Raw genomic sequence first — 19205 nt, 5'->3', positions numbered from 1 at the left:
TATGTCCTCATCAAATAGTCTGAGTCTGATTTGGAAGGCAGTTTACAAGGGATAAGATTTGTTACATGATTGATACAATAAATAAATACATTGCTATGTAAAATCCTCAGCAAGTTGAGATGATCCCTTAGATTCCTTTTCAAAATTTCTGAGAGGGTAAAAATGCTTCTCTTACTCCAGAACTTCTGCAACACTTTGTGATTATGGTGAAATGTGATCCTAAGAAGCATAGGTCTCTTAATGGGCTCACTCTGAAACTTTACAATAGCCAACTAAAACAAGTTCAAAAAAAGTTCTTACAAAAATAGCCTGTTCTATTTTCTAGACAAGAGAGATAGTTGAAAACAGAAAGAGTTAGGAAAAATGAGATGAAGGAAATGGTTGGTTCTCGCAAAGTAGTTATGTGTGCTTCCAAAGTATGAGATAAGAATATTTCATAGATTGTGAAATCTGGCCCAGTTCTAGGCATTTGAGAACGGTGTAACTCAGGACCACCTCCACTAAGACAATGCTTAAATGAGGTATATTATCTGGTTCTGGCACAAGTTATGTGAGCTTCTATTTTAATATTTGCAAAAGACCTCAAGCAGCTGTTTAAAGAAACAATTTTTAGAGGCCTGTTTAGATGAAGACGTGGGAGTTGGCAGATTTTATCAAAATTCTAATGCTTCAAGAGAAGAGAGCAAAAAAGATAAATGGAATCTAGAAAATATTCCAGAGATCAGCCAAACAGCTCTGGTAAGCCAGACTTTAGAATATCTATTGCCACAGCCCTGCAACCAAAACTTTTATGAGGTCCAGTTGGCTCAGATCCATTTCATTTGTAGGAAGATTATACATCATTTCTTTTAGAACAGGGTCGCCATAACCTCAGACAAGTGGACACTCAAAATTATAGAGAATATATTTACATTCTGCATTTTAGATGAACCAGTTCCTTACTTTCATGCAAAATATTGTGCCAGAAGATCCAGATAAGTCAGCAATGTGGAAATGCTAAGAGAATATTTTAGGTATTTGATCAATATCCCCTACTTCTCTTCTGAATGTATCCACCAATCCTTATTTCTGAATTAATTTGGTAACCAAAAAAAATTAATCTTGTGTTGGACTGCTTGTCTGTCTCCTTCCTCCTCCATTCTGCCATTCACTAAATCCTCCCAGGAGATCATCTCTTTTCTATCAATCAAATGAAACTGCCCACCAGTTTACAGTCAGGGAAGGGGAATAAAGTTCCAAGCAATGAGTCTTTTAAAGGCTCTTTCTTGACAGCTTGTGGTGGTGTCTGCAAATCAATTGCCAAAGAAAAAGTAAATCAACTTAAAAACACTGAGCAATAATTTTTCTAAGCTATCCCAGCATTAAAGGTCTAGGAGAAGGGAAGAGACACCCTTTTCCCCCTTGGTTCCCATTTGATCCAGTTTCCCTTTCCTTTTATACTCCATGCTCAGCAGCCACATGACAGACAGGGACTTGTTAATCTTCTGCAGACTACATCACCTGTATATTGTCACATAATCTCAGTGGCAACTTTATTTGCAAAGGCAACCTTAATTCTAACATTTCCTAACTTTTGAGTGCTTGATTTTGAAACCTTAAACTTTTATGTTTTTTTTTTTTGTCTGTAAAATAGTTATATATTGTTTTTTTCTTTTTCCTCTAATTTGTAAGGATGTTCAGCTCTGTCTCAATAAAACGTTCTTTAATCAGGATCCAGAAATTGAGATAATCAGATGCTCTGTGTAACCTTTTATTGTAATAGAAATAATGGCAAAAAATAAAATCACAATAAGTCAAACCAGCCATCAGTGATATTGATCAGAGTTGTGAGAAGACTATCAGGTGGTATTTGTATACATTTATGTACATTGGATGCCATTTTAAAAAAAAGGACACCGCACTTCAGCATTTACCTTTTATCTTTTGCCAGTGGTATTTGCAGTGTTCTCTATATGTAGAATTGGAAATATTGTAATAAGTGTAACTGCTGTGTGCATATGGTAGATGTCCAGCTTTTAAATGGAGGCCTTTTGTTTAAACATTTAGCCTACATGGGCAGAGAGAATTTTTGTACCAATATTTTCTTATTCTTTGCTGATCCTTAGAGTTCTACAAACTACTGTTGCTTTGGCATAAAATGGTAAGTTACATAACTGCAGAAGTGGACTTACAGTTGAGGAAGCTGGAGCATTGTTGTACTCAGAAAAATGAAATAGTAAATGAAAAATTAAGTGTCTTCCCAAAATTCTGCGTCTTTCACAGGTGTTAAATAGCACTGAATTTCCATCTTATAGATAGGACTTTGCTTGGGGCTACAATGCCCATGTGTAGTGTACATTCTATTATCCGCTCCAAAGCAGCAGCAGGAATTTAGGATGGCACCTGTGTTTCAATGAACAAACGGGCAGCCATTGTCACTTTCAAAATTGCCTTTAATTAATGTGTGACTGAACTTGGTGAAAATGCCACACAAGAAATTTCGAGCTAGAGCTGCCGCTGCATAAGTGTTTTTTCCGTGCATGCTCAGGTGTGGGGGGAGAGAGATTTTTCACTCATTTGTAAATGTTTTCTCAACAGCCTACATGCCTTCTTGTGTGTTTATCTTTTATATTTATATTCATGCCAGCTGTATCTAAAAGCTTTTTATGTATCCCAATAATGTATGTATGATACACAAGGCCCCTCATCATTACAGTTATCCTTCTTTAAGTCCAACATCCTTTGCAGTCATAAGCAATATAATTAATAAATAATAGGAAATGATAAATATTAATGTTATAATGTAATGTGACTGTTTAACAGCATATATAGTTGTAGAAGCTAAGAAAAAGACAATCATACTCGAGCTTCAGGCATCATCAGATCACCTGCAGTGGTGATGGGAACTGGACCCTCTTTCCCTTCCTAGCAGGGTTCAGGCTTTCATCCCCCCAGTCAGCCCCATTTTGTCTCTTTTATTTTTAGTAAAAGTCAGGGACAGGTCTGTAACATTCCCTTAGTGCAATCTGCATTGGTGAATGGCTGTGTCACCCCAATCCCCCACTCCTGGAACCCGTCTTACTCTGCTTTGCTGTGAGAACTACCGCTCTTGGGCTGTTCACACACAGGCTCCAGCGAGCAAGTTGCTCCCAACTCAGTGAGTGAGTGCTTCTAGCCAGCTGCTTTTTGGATTATACAACAGAACAACCTCAGCGAATACCCCCTGTCCCAGATGCACCACCCCTAGGATACTCCATCTTACAATGTTCAGTGCTGCACAGTGCAAGCTCATATAGGTTTGTCAATTTAACAAAGAAATTGATATGCACCAGCCTCGTTACTCCCAGTGAAGTCTCTCACACACTTCAAACCAATGCACTGCTTTAGATAAAATAAACAAATTTATTGACTACAGAAGGATTTTAAGTGATTATATGTCAAAAGGTAACAAGTCAGATTTGGTCAAGAGAAAACAAAAGGCAAATGCATTCTAAACTAAGCTTAACACTTTCAGCAACCTTACAAATGTAGGTGATTCTCACCATAGGCTGGCTGTTTCCCCTTCAGCCGGGCTCTCCCCTTTGGTCAGCACTTCTGTTGCTTGGTGGTGTTTATAGATGGAGGTGGAAAAGAGAGAGCATGGCAAATGTCTACCCTTTTTAAAACGTTCCTTCTCCTCACTGGGGCTTTGCTGCGTTCTTCCTCCAGTCAGGTGACAAACAATGGTCTTGTATGGTTTCATCCATGTCCTGAGGCAGTGAGCATCACCTTATCATGCTTCCAGGCTGGCCAAAAGAAGGGAGATGAATAACTTGAGACAATCCCCCGCTGGTGTTCAGGCCAGTCCTTTGCTCCTGGAATGCTGAGTTGGGTTTGTTCTATACATGCCTTAATGAGAAGCAAACTGCCCCTCCTGCTCCTGGAGAGTTTTGCCTGGATATGTTTTAAGCCATGAGGACACATCTTTGGGAATATTACATAGTGGAGCCTCATAACCATACGCATGACATTGCAACAAACGTACTACTATAATAATAATGCTCAGCATGTCATGAGCATTCCAAAAAGATCTTACATGACATACTTTGCATTAAACAGTACACAATTACATTATAAGGGTGAACATGGGGATGCAGGGTCATAGGGTTCTGTGAATTTTTGTTTATTGCCCATGACCTGTCCCTGACTTTTACTAAAAATAACTGAGACAAAATCTTAACCTTAACTATACTTGACTCAAAAAGGGGTAGGCAAAATCTAGCCTACCTTCCCAGAGAAGCCGCCGCTGAACTGTTTTGATCTAGTTTGGCAAATGGTCTCTTATAAAAATTAGAATTTCAACAACAGAATTAAATAAAAGATAAGCCTTGGGTAACCCTGATGAATTCCCTTACAATGAGCATGTCTTACATGAAGCAGATTTACGCCACAGTCCCTGGCATAATGCTCAGTAGAAAAGGTTACAAAACAGTTTACATAAACATTCTCTACACCCAGCTCACCAGAGGCCATCTTAAAAAAATAAAAAAATCAAAGACAACTTTAGCATTGATCAGATGGGCAGCAGCATAATGGAGAATAGTAAAAACCATCTTGTTTTTATCAATGGTGAGCCAATCTTTTATTAAATCCTATCTGGTTCTTCAACAATCGAGGAACATGCACCTCAAGTCCCTTCTCTAAGGTCATATTAAAGATCTATTGCATCTGCATTTTGTATCAACTCTGTAATTTTATTTTCACCCTGTGTATGGAGTGATACGATAAAAGCTTCACACATAGTGCTTAGAATTATTTGATGTATCTTAAAATAATAAAGCAATTTAACTAACAACAAATATAATAAATGAGTCTGAGGTGACTCAATTTCTTTGAGAATGAAGAAACTTTTTTTTTTTTTTTTTTTCCCCACTAAATTGAGTTAATGATCTTAGTTAGAAATTAATCTCTTCGTTTTTGATTACAAGAATAATGGTAATTCCATAAAAATCTTAAATTAACTGGCCAGTTTCAGAGAATGTTTTGTTTATTATTGAAATCCATCAAAAGAAGAGGAAATTCTCCCCGTTTTTTTTTAAGTGGCTTTTCAGAGATTATGATCAGTTATTTTTCAAAAATAGATTTAAATGGAGAAAATGTTAGATTCTCTTTGCACCCGCCCTCCCCCACAATCCAGTAATTTCTCCACTAAATTTAGTTGGAATGTTCTAGCAGCTCCTCTTAAGAGTGTAGACAGGAACTCCTTATGATGTCAACAGCCATATGAGACTACAACAGCCTTTCATACTTTACTGGAATAAGGAGCTGTGCTGTAAAGAAACACACACTATTTTTTTAAGGGTGAAACTACTGAACACTTACATCATTAATTTTTAATGCAACCAGTATTTTTAAAAATTAATGGATTTCATGATACCCACACTTGAAAATTGGATTATGCCACTTAGTATTTTGTTTCCCTTCCAGCCTCTCTTCAGTTCTGGAATTATGATAGCTGCCAATGTTCTCATGATTCCCTAGAATTAGGGCTTAACACTTTATATCTTTTTATGGTGAGATACCAGCCTTTTAGATGGTGTACAGCACTGGGCCTGGTTCTAACAGCCCTCCTGAACTATCAAGGATAGAAAAAAAAGTGTTTCCAATCCTAATGGTCATGAAATATACAATATTGAAATGGTCACTGTTCCCCTGGACCAACGGGTATTTTGGCACCGTCCAAGACTTAAAAGAGCAACTCCCAGACCTTGGGTCAAATTTTCACTACCTGTTTCTGCCAACAATCTTTCAGTGGCATTACCATGTTCATATATGTCCTCGAGGTTGCAAAATGAATTTCTGAGCCTAGGAAAAATGAAGTCATTGGCTCCTTTCCCCACACTTGTGTCCTGCTTGCTCACTGTCTCAAGACTGAACCAGACAGTTAGCATCTTTTCATGGTGTGGCATTATCTCCATTCTGCTCCAGCACTACATTTGCTACAGGAAGCATTGCGGGAGTTGACTTGATGTCAGAGTAGCATAGAGAAACTTAATATAGCTTTGAATAAGGCAAATCCTCCTACTTTTCCACTGATGCAAAGTATGAAGTAAATTTAAAATGGCCTCAGTATATGGGAAAGAATGAGGGAAATCATTAGAAGATCAGTATCTCGTGGGTTTCAACTTAACCCTTACTGAGTACTAGTAGCTGAAAGCCCATGCTTTTGCACAGATGTGGATGTTGTGCCACATAATTCACCATCTGTTCAGTCTCTCTCTCCTACAACCAACAAAATTGTTGCATGCAAATTACTTGTAGCGTAAGTGTGGTGATTGATTGAGTTACCTCTGCTATCACAGTGTTCTAGGATTTTTGGCATGGCATAAATACATGCTGTACCACAGAACAGGTTTAACTTGTAAAGTGAAAATTACTGAGAACTTTAAAATTAGATGGTAGGACTGAGTAACCCCAGTGATAATTCATGCTAGTGATATTTTAAATAAAAAGAGCTCTGGACTATGCTTGTAGCTGTTTCCATCACCTCACATTGACTTGAGGCGTTCCAGGGTTCAGAGTGACTATTCTGGAATCGTTTATATATATGAAGTTTCATATTCTAATAAATATCAGAAACAAGAAATCCATGTCCCTTTCTGTCAGATTGACAGGTAGCGAATCATGAGCAAGACACATAAGTAAACTATTTCCAGTTTAGGGGAAATACACAGCAAAGAAGCACCTATACACACAACAACTTCATGATTAAGTTTTATAAAAATATTGTTTAGATTGCTGAGAGAAGTCTTAAATTATGTATTTATTCTTTGTTAAATTGTGACGTGTTTACCACTGTAGGAGACAAAATACAGAAGGTTCATGTGCCAAGAAATTTACAATCTTAAAAGCTCTATTGCTTGTCAGTAAAATTAATTTAAAATGCTATGTTGATCCTGTCTATCATCGAGGCCTTTTTGCACCTGTCTTCCAAAGCATGGAATTAGATATCCTGTTCCAGTCCTCTTTCATGCTAACTCTGAACTATGAAAAATCACAGCTATAAAAGTGTGTAGACATTTGATTAATATGACTGCTGAAAAACCTCAAATACAATGGATAATATGTAGGATCTGATTACATTTTGATTCACACATGCAGAGCATTGGGACAGCTTAGGTCCTTTTTACATTCTTAACTCTATGACTTAATGGAATTGTTGTCCTGCAGTCTTTTGTCAGTTCTCCACTAATTTCATAGAAATCAAAACCTAACTGGCATAGTACTGTTGGCAGCCTCCCCACTCACTGTTTTTAACACTGAATTATTTTTGAATTAATATTTTGCTCTGGAATTCGAATGGGAGCCAAACAGGCAATTGTATAGCTCTATAAATGTGATCCATCTATTATTTATACATCTGGAAAAATTCAGCAAGTGTGTTTTTAAGATCCTAGTTTTTGTGTATAAATCTGTGAAGGATATAGGACCATCTCCTTAAAGAACTGCCAGCTGCTCCACCTCCCACACTGAGATTAAAGAATTTGGATCTGATGATTGTCTGATAATATAATTTAGAGAGGATAGAAAAGCAAGGTCTCCTTTTTTGAGAGCCCACAACTTTGGAATATACTCTCATTTAAATGTATGCCAGAATTAATTTGTGGCATCCTTCCGGGGACAACTGAAGATTTATTTTCTTTTTCGTTTGTGTGTATGGGGGAAGGGAGGGAGTTGAAATATGTGATGGTTATTTCGGTGTGCTTGGGATAGAGCTATTTGTGTTTATATATCAAGAATATTTTTCTTGCCGAGTAACTTACATAAATGGTGGTGGCAGTATTACTCTTTACTTATTTATCTCCATATATTTAATGCTCCCATCATTAGGCTATCTCTGTAGTGCCAAAAAGCCTGATAGGTGATTGTAGAAATGTATTTTGCAGAATGTAGAAGCTGAAGAATCACTGGCTTATAACATACAGTGGTGGTTCTAGGATTTCTTTGAGCATTGGCTAATTTTTTGCTGCATGGTAGCTATTGCTTATTGTATGTTTTTAAGACACTCTAGGGCTTTCAGGCATGAACTCTTAAATAAATAAAAGTAGTTATATTCTTTTTATTTCTTTCATAGGTGGCGAAGTAAACTCTTATTACACTTTCAAAGATTTCTCAGTTAATATATCAGAGATCAGTTTCCTCAGTGCCTCTAGAATCTTAATTAATGGCTTGTATAGTATTAAATGCTGCTCTGTATTTAGTGCTTAATCCTGTGAGGTGCTGTATACCTTCCTCTCCTGTTGAAGCCAGTGGGAAGTGAGGGTGCTCAACACTATGCAGGATCAAGCCCTTAAGTCATTAGTTCTAGAAGCCTCAAGATATTTTCAGAGATGTTGCTCTTGCAGGGGCGTGTGTTGAATTAATATAGATGTGAAGGAATGGTTTCACTTCTTAAGCAAATGAGAGCTCATTTTGCAGCTGTGATTCCTATAGTGACTGAATTTTCTAGTCATTGTATCTCAGTAATTGGCATAGTAGTGTAATATTTTATAATAACTTTTTCAGGTTGGTACACAAGTAATCAGTGTCTGCGTGACAGTGATGGTGACGTTGTAGACTATCCACAAGAGGACCAAACGCCCCATCTCCCAAGCTGGCGGTAAGTTGGTGTCGTAAAAGCTGCTGCAGAGAGAGGGTCTGCGAACATACAAATATATAATATATATTTTAAGACTTTCTGTATTACTCCTTAAATACGAACCTTGTTATGTTTTTGACAATTTTTCTGATATCCCTGCGCATTATGGGCCAACTCCTCACTTCCTTCTTACAGCCATAATAAATATTGTTTGATGGATGTTCCAGGGAGATGGAATTCCCTCTCTTTACCACAGAGCTACTTGCAACAACGCTGGAGTAGACAGTAATGTCAATTGTTCTGGCACTCCCCTCTCAAATGTGGGTTTTGGCCAGTAAATTCACTTTTGTAAATAAATTATATTGACATTCTCTGCTGCTTTGAAAAGAATTATACATGCTGTAATACTGTCATTCTTGAAATGTAATAGTCTGTAAGTACTTAATTATCTACTGAGGACACTTGGTTGCACTTGTTAGTTGTGTCACGAATATGACTCATAATTAGTAACTAAAAAGAATATTTGTCACCTCAAAAAAATTAAAAGGCATGAGGATTCTTACAGTATGCAACACAAACCAGCACTATTAATAAACAGAAAGAGCTGTCTAATCCAGTTTTATACTATATATACAGCAAAAATACCATGCACTCTCTTGTTCTTTCTGTATATGTTATGGAAGCATCTGTTCACTGTTCCATAGTTAGGCGTTAGTGAGACACACATTCCTGTTTTTCTCTAAAAGTAGATGGCTTATCGGTATGAAATACACCATGTTTATTTTTGTGCTGTTTGTAGGTTTTGTTTAGTTTCTCTTCATAATTTTTAATAGGAAGTCTTTGAAGCTGCTGAAATCTCTCCTTGGCAGGCTGACCTTTTGTGGTTGACTGGTATCCAAAAAAAAAAAAAAAAAAAGGAAATTGTCTATCTACAAAAACTTGGTAGGGAGGTGTATTCTGAGACTGTCTGGTCCAATAGATGTGTTTTTTTGGGGAAAATACTGAATTTGAGGCTGTTCTTAGCCATTATTTGTCATAAATTTTCAATTATGTACCACTGGTTGCTGTCGGAGAAAGTTTATGCATTGTGTGCACAAACATTCTGTTCAGTGGTGCGTGCACACAATCTTCTCCATCAGATGTTATCCTACAGTAGAGAAGGTTTTATGGGCTGAACCTGGCAAAGTGTTTATGTGGAGCAGTGTATAAATTTTGTATGCTGTTTATGTGTGACTGCTGGTGCAGAACTATTTAATGTGCAGCTGGTGATAGTTAAAATCTTATCCATCAGCATCTGCACTTCTGCCTCCTCATATCAGCCTCTCCTCTCCCCAAGCATTAAATTCTAAAACATTAATTTTTGGTGTAGAGCAATTAGGTTAGGGAGAAGAAAGGGTTGAGAGGGAGGGACAGAGTTAAGGTTGCAGTATAATGTGTGTAAATGCCTGTATGTAGCAGCAGCTCTAACTGCTTTGTAACAAGTTCTTGTGTATTAGTGTGTGTGTGTGTGTGTGTGTGTGTGTGTGTGTGTGATCATTTCCTTTCAAAAAATGATAAACATCCCAAGAATACGCAGATGTATTTCCTTTTTCTGTATTGCATCCATAACAGTACAGACATTTGTAAATCAGTTAATTTACATTGAATTACAATTCACAAGATAAAGATAGGTGAAAGCATTCAGTATAAACCAGTCTGCTAAAATATTAAGGAATTTATGGATAACTGAAAAAAGGAAGAGGGCAGAATGGAAGTTAGAACTTGGCAACTACTACATACAGTACATCAAGAGATTGCTTGTGACAGATATATGCTGTTACCACTTGATGATTTGAACAGCTTGATTTGTCTTAGCAATTACTAAAAGTCCACATAGAAGATGAGTCAATGCCTCTATGTGTACAGAGGTGATTGGTGTAACCCCTCTTGTGATTTTATTGTCACTTTAACAAGCACATTAGCCTTGCATGTTATTCCTCAGTGACGTACACAATGCTGTATCTTCATTCCAATAGCAGAGTTGTTCTTCTTCCTTCCACACCTTCATAAAGCTAATATGGAATAAAATGTGCCCTGACGTTGTGTGATGGAGTTAGAGCCATTATGTTCTTTCTGAAACAGGTTTAAATCGTACTGTATCCCATCTTTCCCCATCCCTACAACTCAGTGCTGGCACTGCCATTCCAAGCCACCACTTCCTTTCAGCTATGTTATCAGACATAGATAGTAGAGGCATTTGTGATATCTGCAGGAGTTTGTGAGTTTGAGTTTACTACACGTGTCTGTTGTCTCAGACGAGTAGACTGGGAACACTAGAAATGAGTCTCTGCCTCATAGCTTAATATCTGGTTAAAGACTGTCCCTGAGTACTATATGTGGCCAGCTCTGTGTGTGTGTGTGTGTGTGTGTGTGTGTGTGTGTGTGTGTGTGTGTGTGTATTATTATTAAGCAGAGGTTTTGGAAAACACACCTTCATTAGTGAGAGAACTGTAGAAATATGAAATATGATAAAGGGATGAAATGAAGCAATCTAATTGCCATGAAATAGCCCAACTGCTACAACTGTTCATGTGATTGTCCTTTAACCCATTAGGTTGTGGGTGTCTAACTCATTTGCTATGGCAGGCCAGATTTGAATTAAATGTACTTCAAGTGGGCCATACATACCATAAATCGAAATACTAGGCACTTTTGGAGCGCTGTGTCTCGTGCACACAGGCAGTCTCGCGGTATCATACTCCCTGGTGGCAGCGCGCGACGCTGCCAGAGAGTATAACACCGTGAGATGTCGCGGCAGCGCAGACTGCTACCAGGGGCCGGACCAAAATGGTTGGCAGGCCATATCCTGCCCGTGGGCCGGATGTTTGGCACCCCTGCATTAGGTGGTTGTTACATCAAAAGAAACTGCAAAAGTTGTGTAGAATGCACTTAATCTATTTCTCTCTTACTTCACAGGTTCCTGGCACAGTGCATCTATTGTTTTGTTTATGGTTTGTGTTTTGGCCTTTTTCGAAGATGTGAAGCAACATCCATCTGAAATTGGAATTGCAAACAGCCTGGAGGGAATTAGTCTTTGTAATGTAAATGGACAAGCTGAATAATAACACATTCTAGCATATTTTTTTTCGTACTTAGAATATCTCAGGGACTACAAGTTTATGGTTTTTGTGCCTGTAAGATCAGGACAAAGGTGACCAAAAATGGGGGACCAGCAGTTATACAAACCTAACCACACTGCCAACAGCAATGAGAATTTGTATTACCAACAACACCAAATGAACTCTCTCCCACCTTTAAATCACAGCTATGGAACATCAAGCATGGATGCTTCTCAGGCTTCTCCCCTCTCTCCACAATTCCCCCAGGATTCAAGAGACAGTATAGCTTTGAATGTAGGTTCAAAAAACCTTGGGTCCACGGACTCCTCTAGACAAACAGGTTGGACACATTCTGGGTCAGGAAACCATGTCCCAGTAAGGAACAATTTGAATAATCAGAATGCAATGTGGAGCCCGTTAGGGCAAAGTGAATCTGCTGATGGATGCCAATATTCCTATTCCCAAGGCAATGAACTTCGGCCACAAAAAATTACTAGTGGGGTTTTACATAAACTGGATTCCTTTACACAAGTATTTGCTAACCAAAATTTAAGAATTCAAGTCAACAATATGGCTCAGGTCTTGCATGCTCAGTCTTCAGTGATGGATAATGCCAGTGATAGTGCACTTAGGCAGCTGCTGTCTCAGAAACCTGCTGTTGAGCAACAACCTGTAATTTCCACTGTGCAAAGATATCAGCAAGGACCTCAGCAAGGACATCAGAATTTTGCAAGCCCTCAACAAAAGCAGCAAATGCAAGTCATGCAGCACCAACAACAGTTGTATTATGATTACCAACAACACTTGTCCCAGATACAAATGCATTCTGCAATGCAACAAGGACAACCACATGTGCAACAAATGCAGTCTCAGCAACTTTTACCGCAACAAATACAGCAGTTGCAGCAGACTCAATATTATATGCAGCAACAGCCACAGCAGGGACAGCAGCGGCTCTCGATACAAGAGATCCAGCAGCAGCAGCAACAAAGTCGACAGCAACAACAGAGGCAGTGTCCAATGCAATTAGCTCAGTATTATCAAACACAACCAGTTATGCAGCAGTTACAGTTACAGCAGCAGCAGCAACAGCAGCAACAGATGCAACTTCATCTTCCTGCATATCACAGGGATCCTGACCCAAAGACTGTGCATGAAACACACCAGTACTCCCAGGATCAAGCTCATCCTGTACAACTTATACAGTTGGGAACAATGCCTCAGTATTTCTATCAAGATTCCCAGCAACAGTATAGGCATTTGTATCCACAAAGTGTACTGCAACAACAACAGCAGCAGCAGCAAGAAGAAGACACCAGTCAACAAAAGCAATACCAGAACGACAACAGGTCTCAAGCTCTGATGAACTCCCACATTGGTCTGAGTGCGGCAGAGACAATAGAGGATACTACGCGGCAGGAAGTGAACTCTGTAGGTAACGCTGGCCCTCATCGAACTCTTTTAGCATCATCAGGTGTCCATCTAAATAACAAAGGGTCCCAGCAAGAGTCTCCCAGTGCTATTTGGCCTCAGGTATGTAATGATTTATATTTCCATTCATACAGGCCTGTTTTGAATAATGACTGTACTATTCACAAATTAATCGACTGCAGGGGACTCAGTGGGTCAGGGCATCGGCATGGCTGAGATGTTTCAAAGGCTGGAAATGGGTCTTTCACCTGTAGGTCACTGATTTGCTCTAGGCTGAGTTATTGGCCAGTGTAAAATGTGTTTGGCAGTGTCAGTCCCGTTCCTGATGGACAGATATCCCAGTCTCAAAAAATGCCACCACATTGTCACTAATTTGCAGCCTTCCTGGCAGCCTCCCCAGAAATACCAAGGACATGGAGACTCAGTTATGCTGTCACATAATCAGAGTCGAGGAGCATGTTAGCAGGTAAGTGTAAGGCAACTGGTACTGACACCACTCAGACGTATACCCATTTTGTGGATAAATGTAGGATGCCATTCTCCAGAGCTGTCAATTCTCAGAGTCTTTTACAATCACTGTATTGACATAGAAAATGTTTAATAAATAAATAAAGCTGTGATGATTCCTTATGTTGCTATTGCTTGAAAAATACTTTTCTTTTTTCCCTTCTGATAGCAGATCCAACTGTCAGATGGCAGACTGCAGCCCCTGTCCCCTGAAACAAGGTATTCTGAGTTTGGCATGGATTTCTTATTTAGTGAAATTACTTTATGGGTTAAATATAAATGAGTTCTGAAATTGAATAGAAATGTTCTCAGCATGTCTTGGAAACTGTTATGTGAAGCCACGGTTAAGGTTGCATACACTGGATGTAAAACGGGGCGATATTTGCAGCAATAAATTTAAGTTACTCTGGAGTGTTCTTTTCCTCAAAATGGCAGGGGGACAGCATGCTTTTAATGCTGCTCTCATGTATGCAATGGATCGATGGTATGTTGTTTACATTTCCATCTTTGGCAGCAAATGTCAGCAAGGAATCCATTAGTTTTTCTTAAGACCCAGCAGCACTAAGAGGAGAACCACGTGCTAGCACAGTTGTCTGCCACAGGTAGTGGCACTCATGTTCTGGCACTCTTTTTTTGTTATTGCTAGATGGGTAGGGAAACATGAGTCACTGAGATACAGTTCTTATCCTAAGCTGTATTGGTCTGTATTGTGGACCACATCTTGAGGGAGAGAGTGAGCGAGTGTCCTGTTTACCACCCCTCTTCCCATCCAGTTTGGGAATCAATGAGCTAATCTATAGCACATATATCCTTAAGTATGTATCCTGATTTCTTTGCTTACCTACCTGACAGAAGTACTTTATGGTTTAATTATAATTTAATTATAAATTGCTTTAAATCCTCTTAGTGAAAGGGAATATCTCTGACCTCTGGCAACCTGATTTCTCCTTTTTCTCCCTTTAAAAGCGGTGGCCCGAACAAAGGAACATTTTCTGAGAGATGCAATATAAAGAGCAAGCTAACGTGTTCAATCTGCTTGAAAGAATTTAAGAGTTTACCAGCCCTAAATGGTCACATGAGATCACATGGAGGAGTAAGAGCATCTCCTAATTTTAAACAGGTAGCAGTTCGTTATACTTTGATATTTGGCTCTCTTCTTTTCATATTGATGTTTGCTGCTTGCTTTGCTTTGCTATCAACATTTTCCCCCAGTTTTGTTTCAGTTATGCTACCCTCTACATTAATGGAAATAGGTGTAATTGTGCTTATACATAGGCCAGGAGCCTTGTTTAAAGGTGACTGTCAAAGGGGAGAAAAAACCATTTTGTACCTGTGTTTTTGTAATGAATAAAGAAACCTGTGTAATTTTATAAAGTCTTATTTTTCTGTTTGTTTAATACGTAAGAAATATCAGGAATGACAAGTCTTGTCTTCCTGATATTTAGTTGGACTCGGATGACTGATACATGTTGGAAATGATCTCAGGACTTAGCTGACAGATCAGGAGGATTGCATCTTTAACAGAGAGCTTTTCTCCCAAGTTACATGGTTGAGTTAAATAGATGTTAACAAAAAACAAACACAAAATGAGTTTAATTGGCCTGAATAAAAATAACTTATCCTCTCCTCTGAAGGTTTTGTTGCCTTGATATATCTCTGATGGTATATAGTTCTTCTGTTGTCTCTTGTCTCCTATGTTAGGCAAGATCTGAATTTCTAATGAAAAAAACAAATATTTTTTTAAAAGAAATCTTTTTACCTTCTTGAGTCAGCATAAAGAAGCAGTAAAAAGGGCACAAACCTATCTATTCCTCTTTGCAGGTCACCTTTAAAAGAAATGTTATATGGTTCTTTATCACAGAGGCTGAATCCTATGTGTAATGCATAATTACCTTGCCAATTTTATTCAAAGCAAATATGTAATCTGAGAAGCAGATGCTACTGTTTGTTTCACACTAGGGCCATATCTTTCCAGACCATGATGAATACATTTTCCATACTATTTTTATAATCTGTAAATCGAATAGGAACCCTCTCTGACTGAGGCTGAAAGCCTTTAATTGTCTGTACAGGATGAAGGAGAGAAACCACCACAACAGCAGCCGCCTAAAGAGGTGGATAGCCTCGCACCCATCATCATGCCTGTTTCTGTCCCTGTAAAGCTTCTGTCGCCTGAGCCCAGTGTGCAGCCCACTACCAACAGTGCCACAATCAAAGACAAGCCTGCCAACTCTATGTCAGATGACGAGATGCCAGTTCTCATGAAGATGACTTACTCTCCACCGTGCAGTCCAAAAGTGGCCACCCCCTGCTCATCTTCTGTGAGTGCTGCCCTTCTTGCTACTAACTGTGCTGTGATGCTTTTTAAATCCCTTTGGGTTTAGTGTAATTACATTTTAAAATATCTATACTCTGGTATGTTTTAATAAATCAGTGTGTATCACACCTAGCAACCAAAGGTGAAGGCCTATAGTATCTGGTCAGTAATTCCTCTTCAGTCATCCAGAAATATTAATTTCATCCTTACTGGAATATCAATACTCAGAAATTGAATTCAGATCGAACATTTGAAACCTTAGTGCGATGATCTTTTGTCCCACTAAAACAAAGGGATTTATTACCTTTCATCTTTTTCCTATTTGTGCTTTTGTGTTTGTTTTGTTGCTTAAATGCAGCAGTTACTTTCTTCCTTTTCTAAAGTAAAATATATTTGTGTATTGTTTCTGCGGTAGATTAAATAGCACTGTACAGTAATTACTAATGCTGTATGTTCTAAGAAGAAGCTGTGCAGTGTTGCCTGGTCACAGAGACATGCAATGAGATCATCTTTTTTCTTTTCCCCCCTTCAGCATATATCTTAATTACGTGTTAAAACATTGGGACTTCTTAAACCCAAAAGGAAAAGTAATGATGATGAGTATTTTCTCACTTTCATTTAACTCAGAAATCTGAAATCACCAGACACTGGTGATAAGCGCATTAGACATGGGTAGACAGAGACAGTAGGACTTTAGTGGACCTTAAGCTTTTTGCTGAATAAGGACTTTAGCAAGCAGTTTAATTTACTACATTTTCTAGTGCAGCGACATTAGAAATCTGCCATTTCTGTGTGTCTACTTGCAGTGTAATTGTGAAAGGCACAAGGAGGAATCACTATGTGGAGGTGTGACTATTGCCTATAACAGTGAGAAGTAGTACTTTTAACTCTCTCTCTCTTGAGCTGAGTGGTCAAGTCTGGGGACAGCATGAATAGTCGTCCGTGATCTGTAACAATATTTGTGGATTTATCTCTCCCTCCCACGGCCAATTATTTTTTAAAATGAATCTCCCTCCTCCTCTTTCTCTTAGCGAGTGGATTTACCTGCAGACTTACACCTTCTGTAGTAACACTGAAGTCAGCATCTCTGTCATTTGCTGATAGCTCAGCAGTGCAGTGTCTCCTTTCTGTTTCTAGTCTCCTGAGGGGGATGGGGCGGTATGTCTGAGGCCTGGAGCTCCACTATGTGCTCTGTGCAGGAGATTTTCTCTGAAGATTTTGGGCCAAATGGTTAGGATTCTGCATGCATATTTACCACCATTGTGTATGCAGTTGCAGTGACTGAATCTGTGTGGTCAGACAGACATCTGATTGGCCATTTGTGTGCTCAGCCGCCTAGGATTATGCATGTTGTCCTGTTTATTACATGTGCAAATTATGAACACACGATTCTGATAGCTGGATCCAGTTTTTTATACAAGCAGTAGCAGTGGAAATGTATCAGAGTACTGAAGGAGCTGCAGTTGGTTAGAGATTGGGTGAGCAGATATTTGTTTTTCTAAGGGACAATAACTGTTTTGCTTCAATCACATTGTGTCTCAAGCCTTACGATGAAGGGATCCCAAGGATTGATTTATAAAGTCACTTTTTAATGAATGCCTTTTTAATAAAAGCAAAATGAAATGAAATACCCTGCAAGAGCAATGCACACTGAAGTGACTCAGATAGCCAGTGGGCATCCCACTGTGTCACGGTGTTAGACGTTTAGGTTTTTATAGAGCATTAGAGAATGCATTCAGTGCTGAATCTAAGCAACAGTCTTTGGAACTTCAGGGAATTAGAGAGCTAATTCTGAGCTGTGGGGCCAAGAACATCAGGGACTTATTTAATATTCAGTGTGTTGATTTTTCAAAAATGCCATATTGCATTTCCTATACTGAGGGTACCCTTAACCATTTGATGTGGTAGCATAGAGAGCAGTGGCTCATAGAAATTTAGTTCCAGTGTCGTCTTTCACGCTCTTCTGAATTAAAAATAAAATAAAATTAAAAAATACTACCGCTTAAACAAAAAAAGTTATAAATAATAATCTGTTCTTTACTTTTTTGGCTTAACTTGCCAAGGTTTCTAGTCAAAGAGGTAGATAAGAAATAAATAGTAAAACAAAGGGTCCTTCTCCCACCCCAAATTGAAGACAGGCTGTTATAATGAATGAGTTGATCAAAGAAGGCTCAAAAGTTTTGTTTTCTCATTTTGGGTACAATCTCACATATACCGTGACATGTCATTTTTATTCACATGAGGAGTTCCATTGACTTCAGTGAATGAAGAAAGTATTAATAGGAGGGAAAGCAGCAATTTTTCTACTGTTACTGCACGAGGAAAATCACTAGAAAAATAAAACATTTGTCAGATGAAGGAAAAAACAGTGAGGAAAAATAAATTTCATTTTGACTTCATGGGGATGATTCATGTGAGTAAATTATGCAGATGAGTAAGTGTTTGCAGGACCAGGTTCCAAGACTACTCATGTGGAAGCTGTTACAAATAAAATACTGGAACTGATTTGTACTTTCTATATTTCTGGATTCCATCATCCATAAATGTTCATGATTTTATTTAAAAACTGTAAACAGTTTTCAAAAAAAAATTGTGCGAAGCATAAAATAGAAAGTTTAAGAAAATACAGTTATTTGTTTCTTTTTCAATTAGTGTCCCTATGGCTGCTCCACTGTCGGTGCACTTGCGTCCCTGCACTGCTGATCAGAGAACTTCATTGCAGCATCTGTTCAGCCTGCCCCTTTGCTGTCTCTCCCCCCCCCCTCTCTCTCTCTCCCCCCCCCCCCCGCACTGCCACAAGGCTAACCAGCGCTGTGCTCTTCAGTTCCCTCACAGTCATCTGGGCTAGAGACGAGGCTATTGGCTGACCATTCATGGGATCATTAATTCTGTTGTTTGAACTTAACTAGTTACTAATCTTTTCTTTGTTTATTAGTTTAGACTTTCCTTTGATTTTCTTAAAAAAGCAAAAACAAAACACATAAAACCCTACCTTTATCTACTTCTCCCCCTTTTTCTGGGGACTAACCTGGTGCGGGGTCTGCACGGTTCACTGGGGTTTAAGAGGTGCCTTTCTTGTAAAGAAGCCATCCTTGTAACAGATGGGTGTTCTTATTGTGTCCGTTGCCTTGGGGAAAACCACATTCCGCAGAAGTGTGATTTTTTTCGGCAGCTAAAGCCACAATCTCAAAAAGACAGAGCGCTCAGACTTAAACTTCTTCAGCTGGAGGCAGCTCTCCAATCTCCTTCAGACCCG

At 38.8% G+C, this 19205-nt stretch overlaps 1 protein-coding gene across 6 annotated transcripts in view; it reads left to right on the top strand.

Moving 5' to 3' along the window:
* TRERF1 (transcriptional regulating factor 1) overlaps positions 1–19205 on the top strand; it is a 130078-nt gene that overhangs the window by 80173 nt on the left and 30700 nt on the right. For 2 of the 6 annotated variants that reach the window (XM_067565025.1, XM_067565026.1), the window contains exons 3-7: positions 8524–8617; positions 11552–13227; positions 13802–13851; positions 14599–14752; positions 15705–15953. In XM_067565025.1, coding sequence (XP_067421126.1) covers positions 11797–13227; positions 13802–13851; positions 14599–14752; positions 15705–15953 — 1884 coding nt within the window. In that variant the 5' untranslated portion in view covers positions 8524–8617; positions 11552–11796. The remainder of the gene's footprint in view (positions 1–8523; positions 8618–11551; positions 13228–13801; positions 13852–14598; positions 14753–15704; positions 15954–19205) is intronic. The other 4 variants (XM_067565027.1, XM_067565029.1, XM_067565030.1 and 1 more) reach the window with 4 other exon arrangements.

The sequence above is a fragment of the Emydura macquarii genome, unplaced genomic scaffold (assembly GCF_026122565.2).
Source record: "Emydura macquarii macquarii isolate MOO-44397 ecotype Brisbane River unplaced genomic scaffold, CSIRO-AGI_Emac_v2 contig_2676, whole genome shotgun sequence".
Classification (NCBI taxonomy): domain Eukaryota; kingdom Metazoa; phylum Chordata; order Testudines; family Chelidae; genus Emydura; species Emydura macquarii.
The sequence above is the reverse complement of the archived record's forward strand: the minus strand, read 5'-3'. Positions and strand labels throughout refer to the sequence as shown.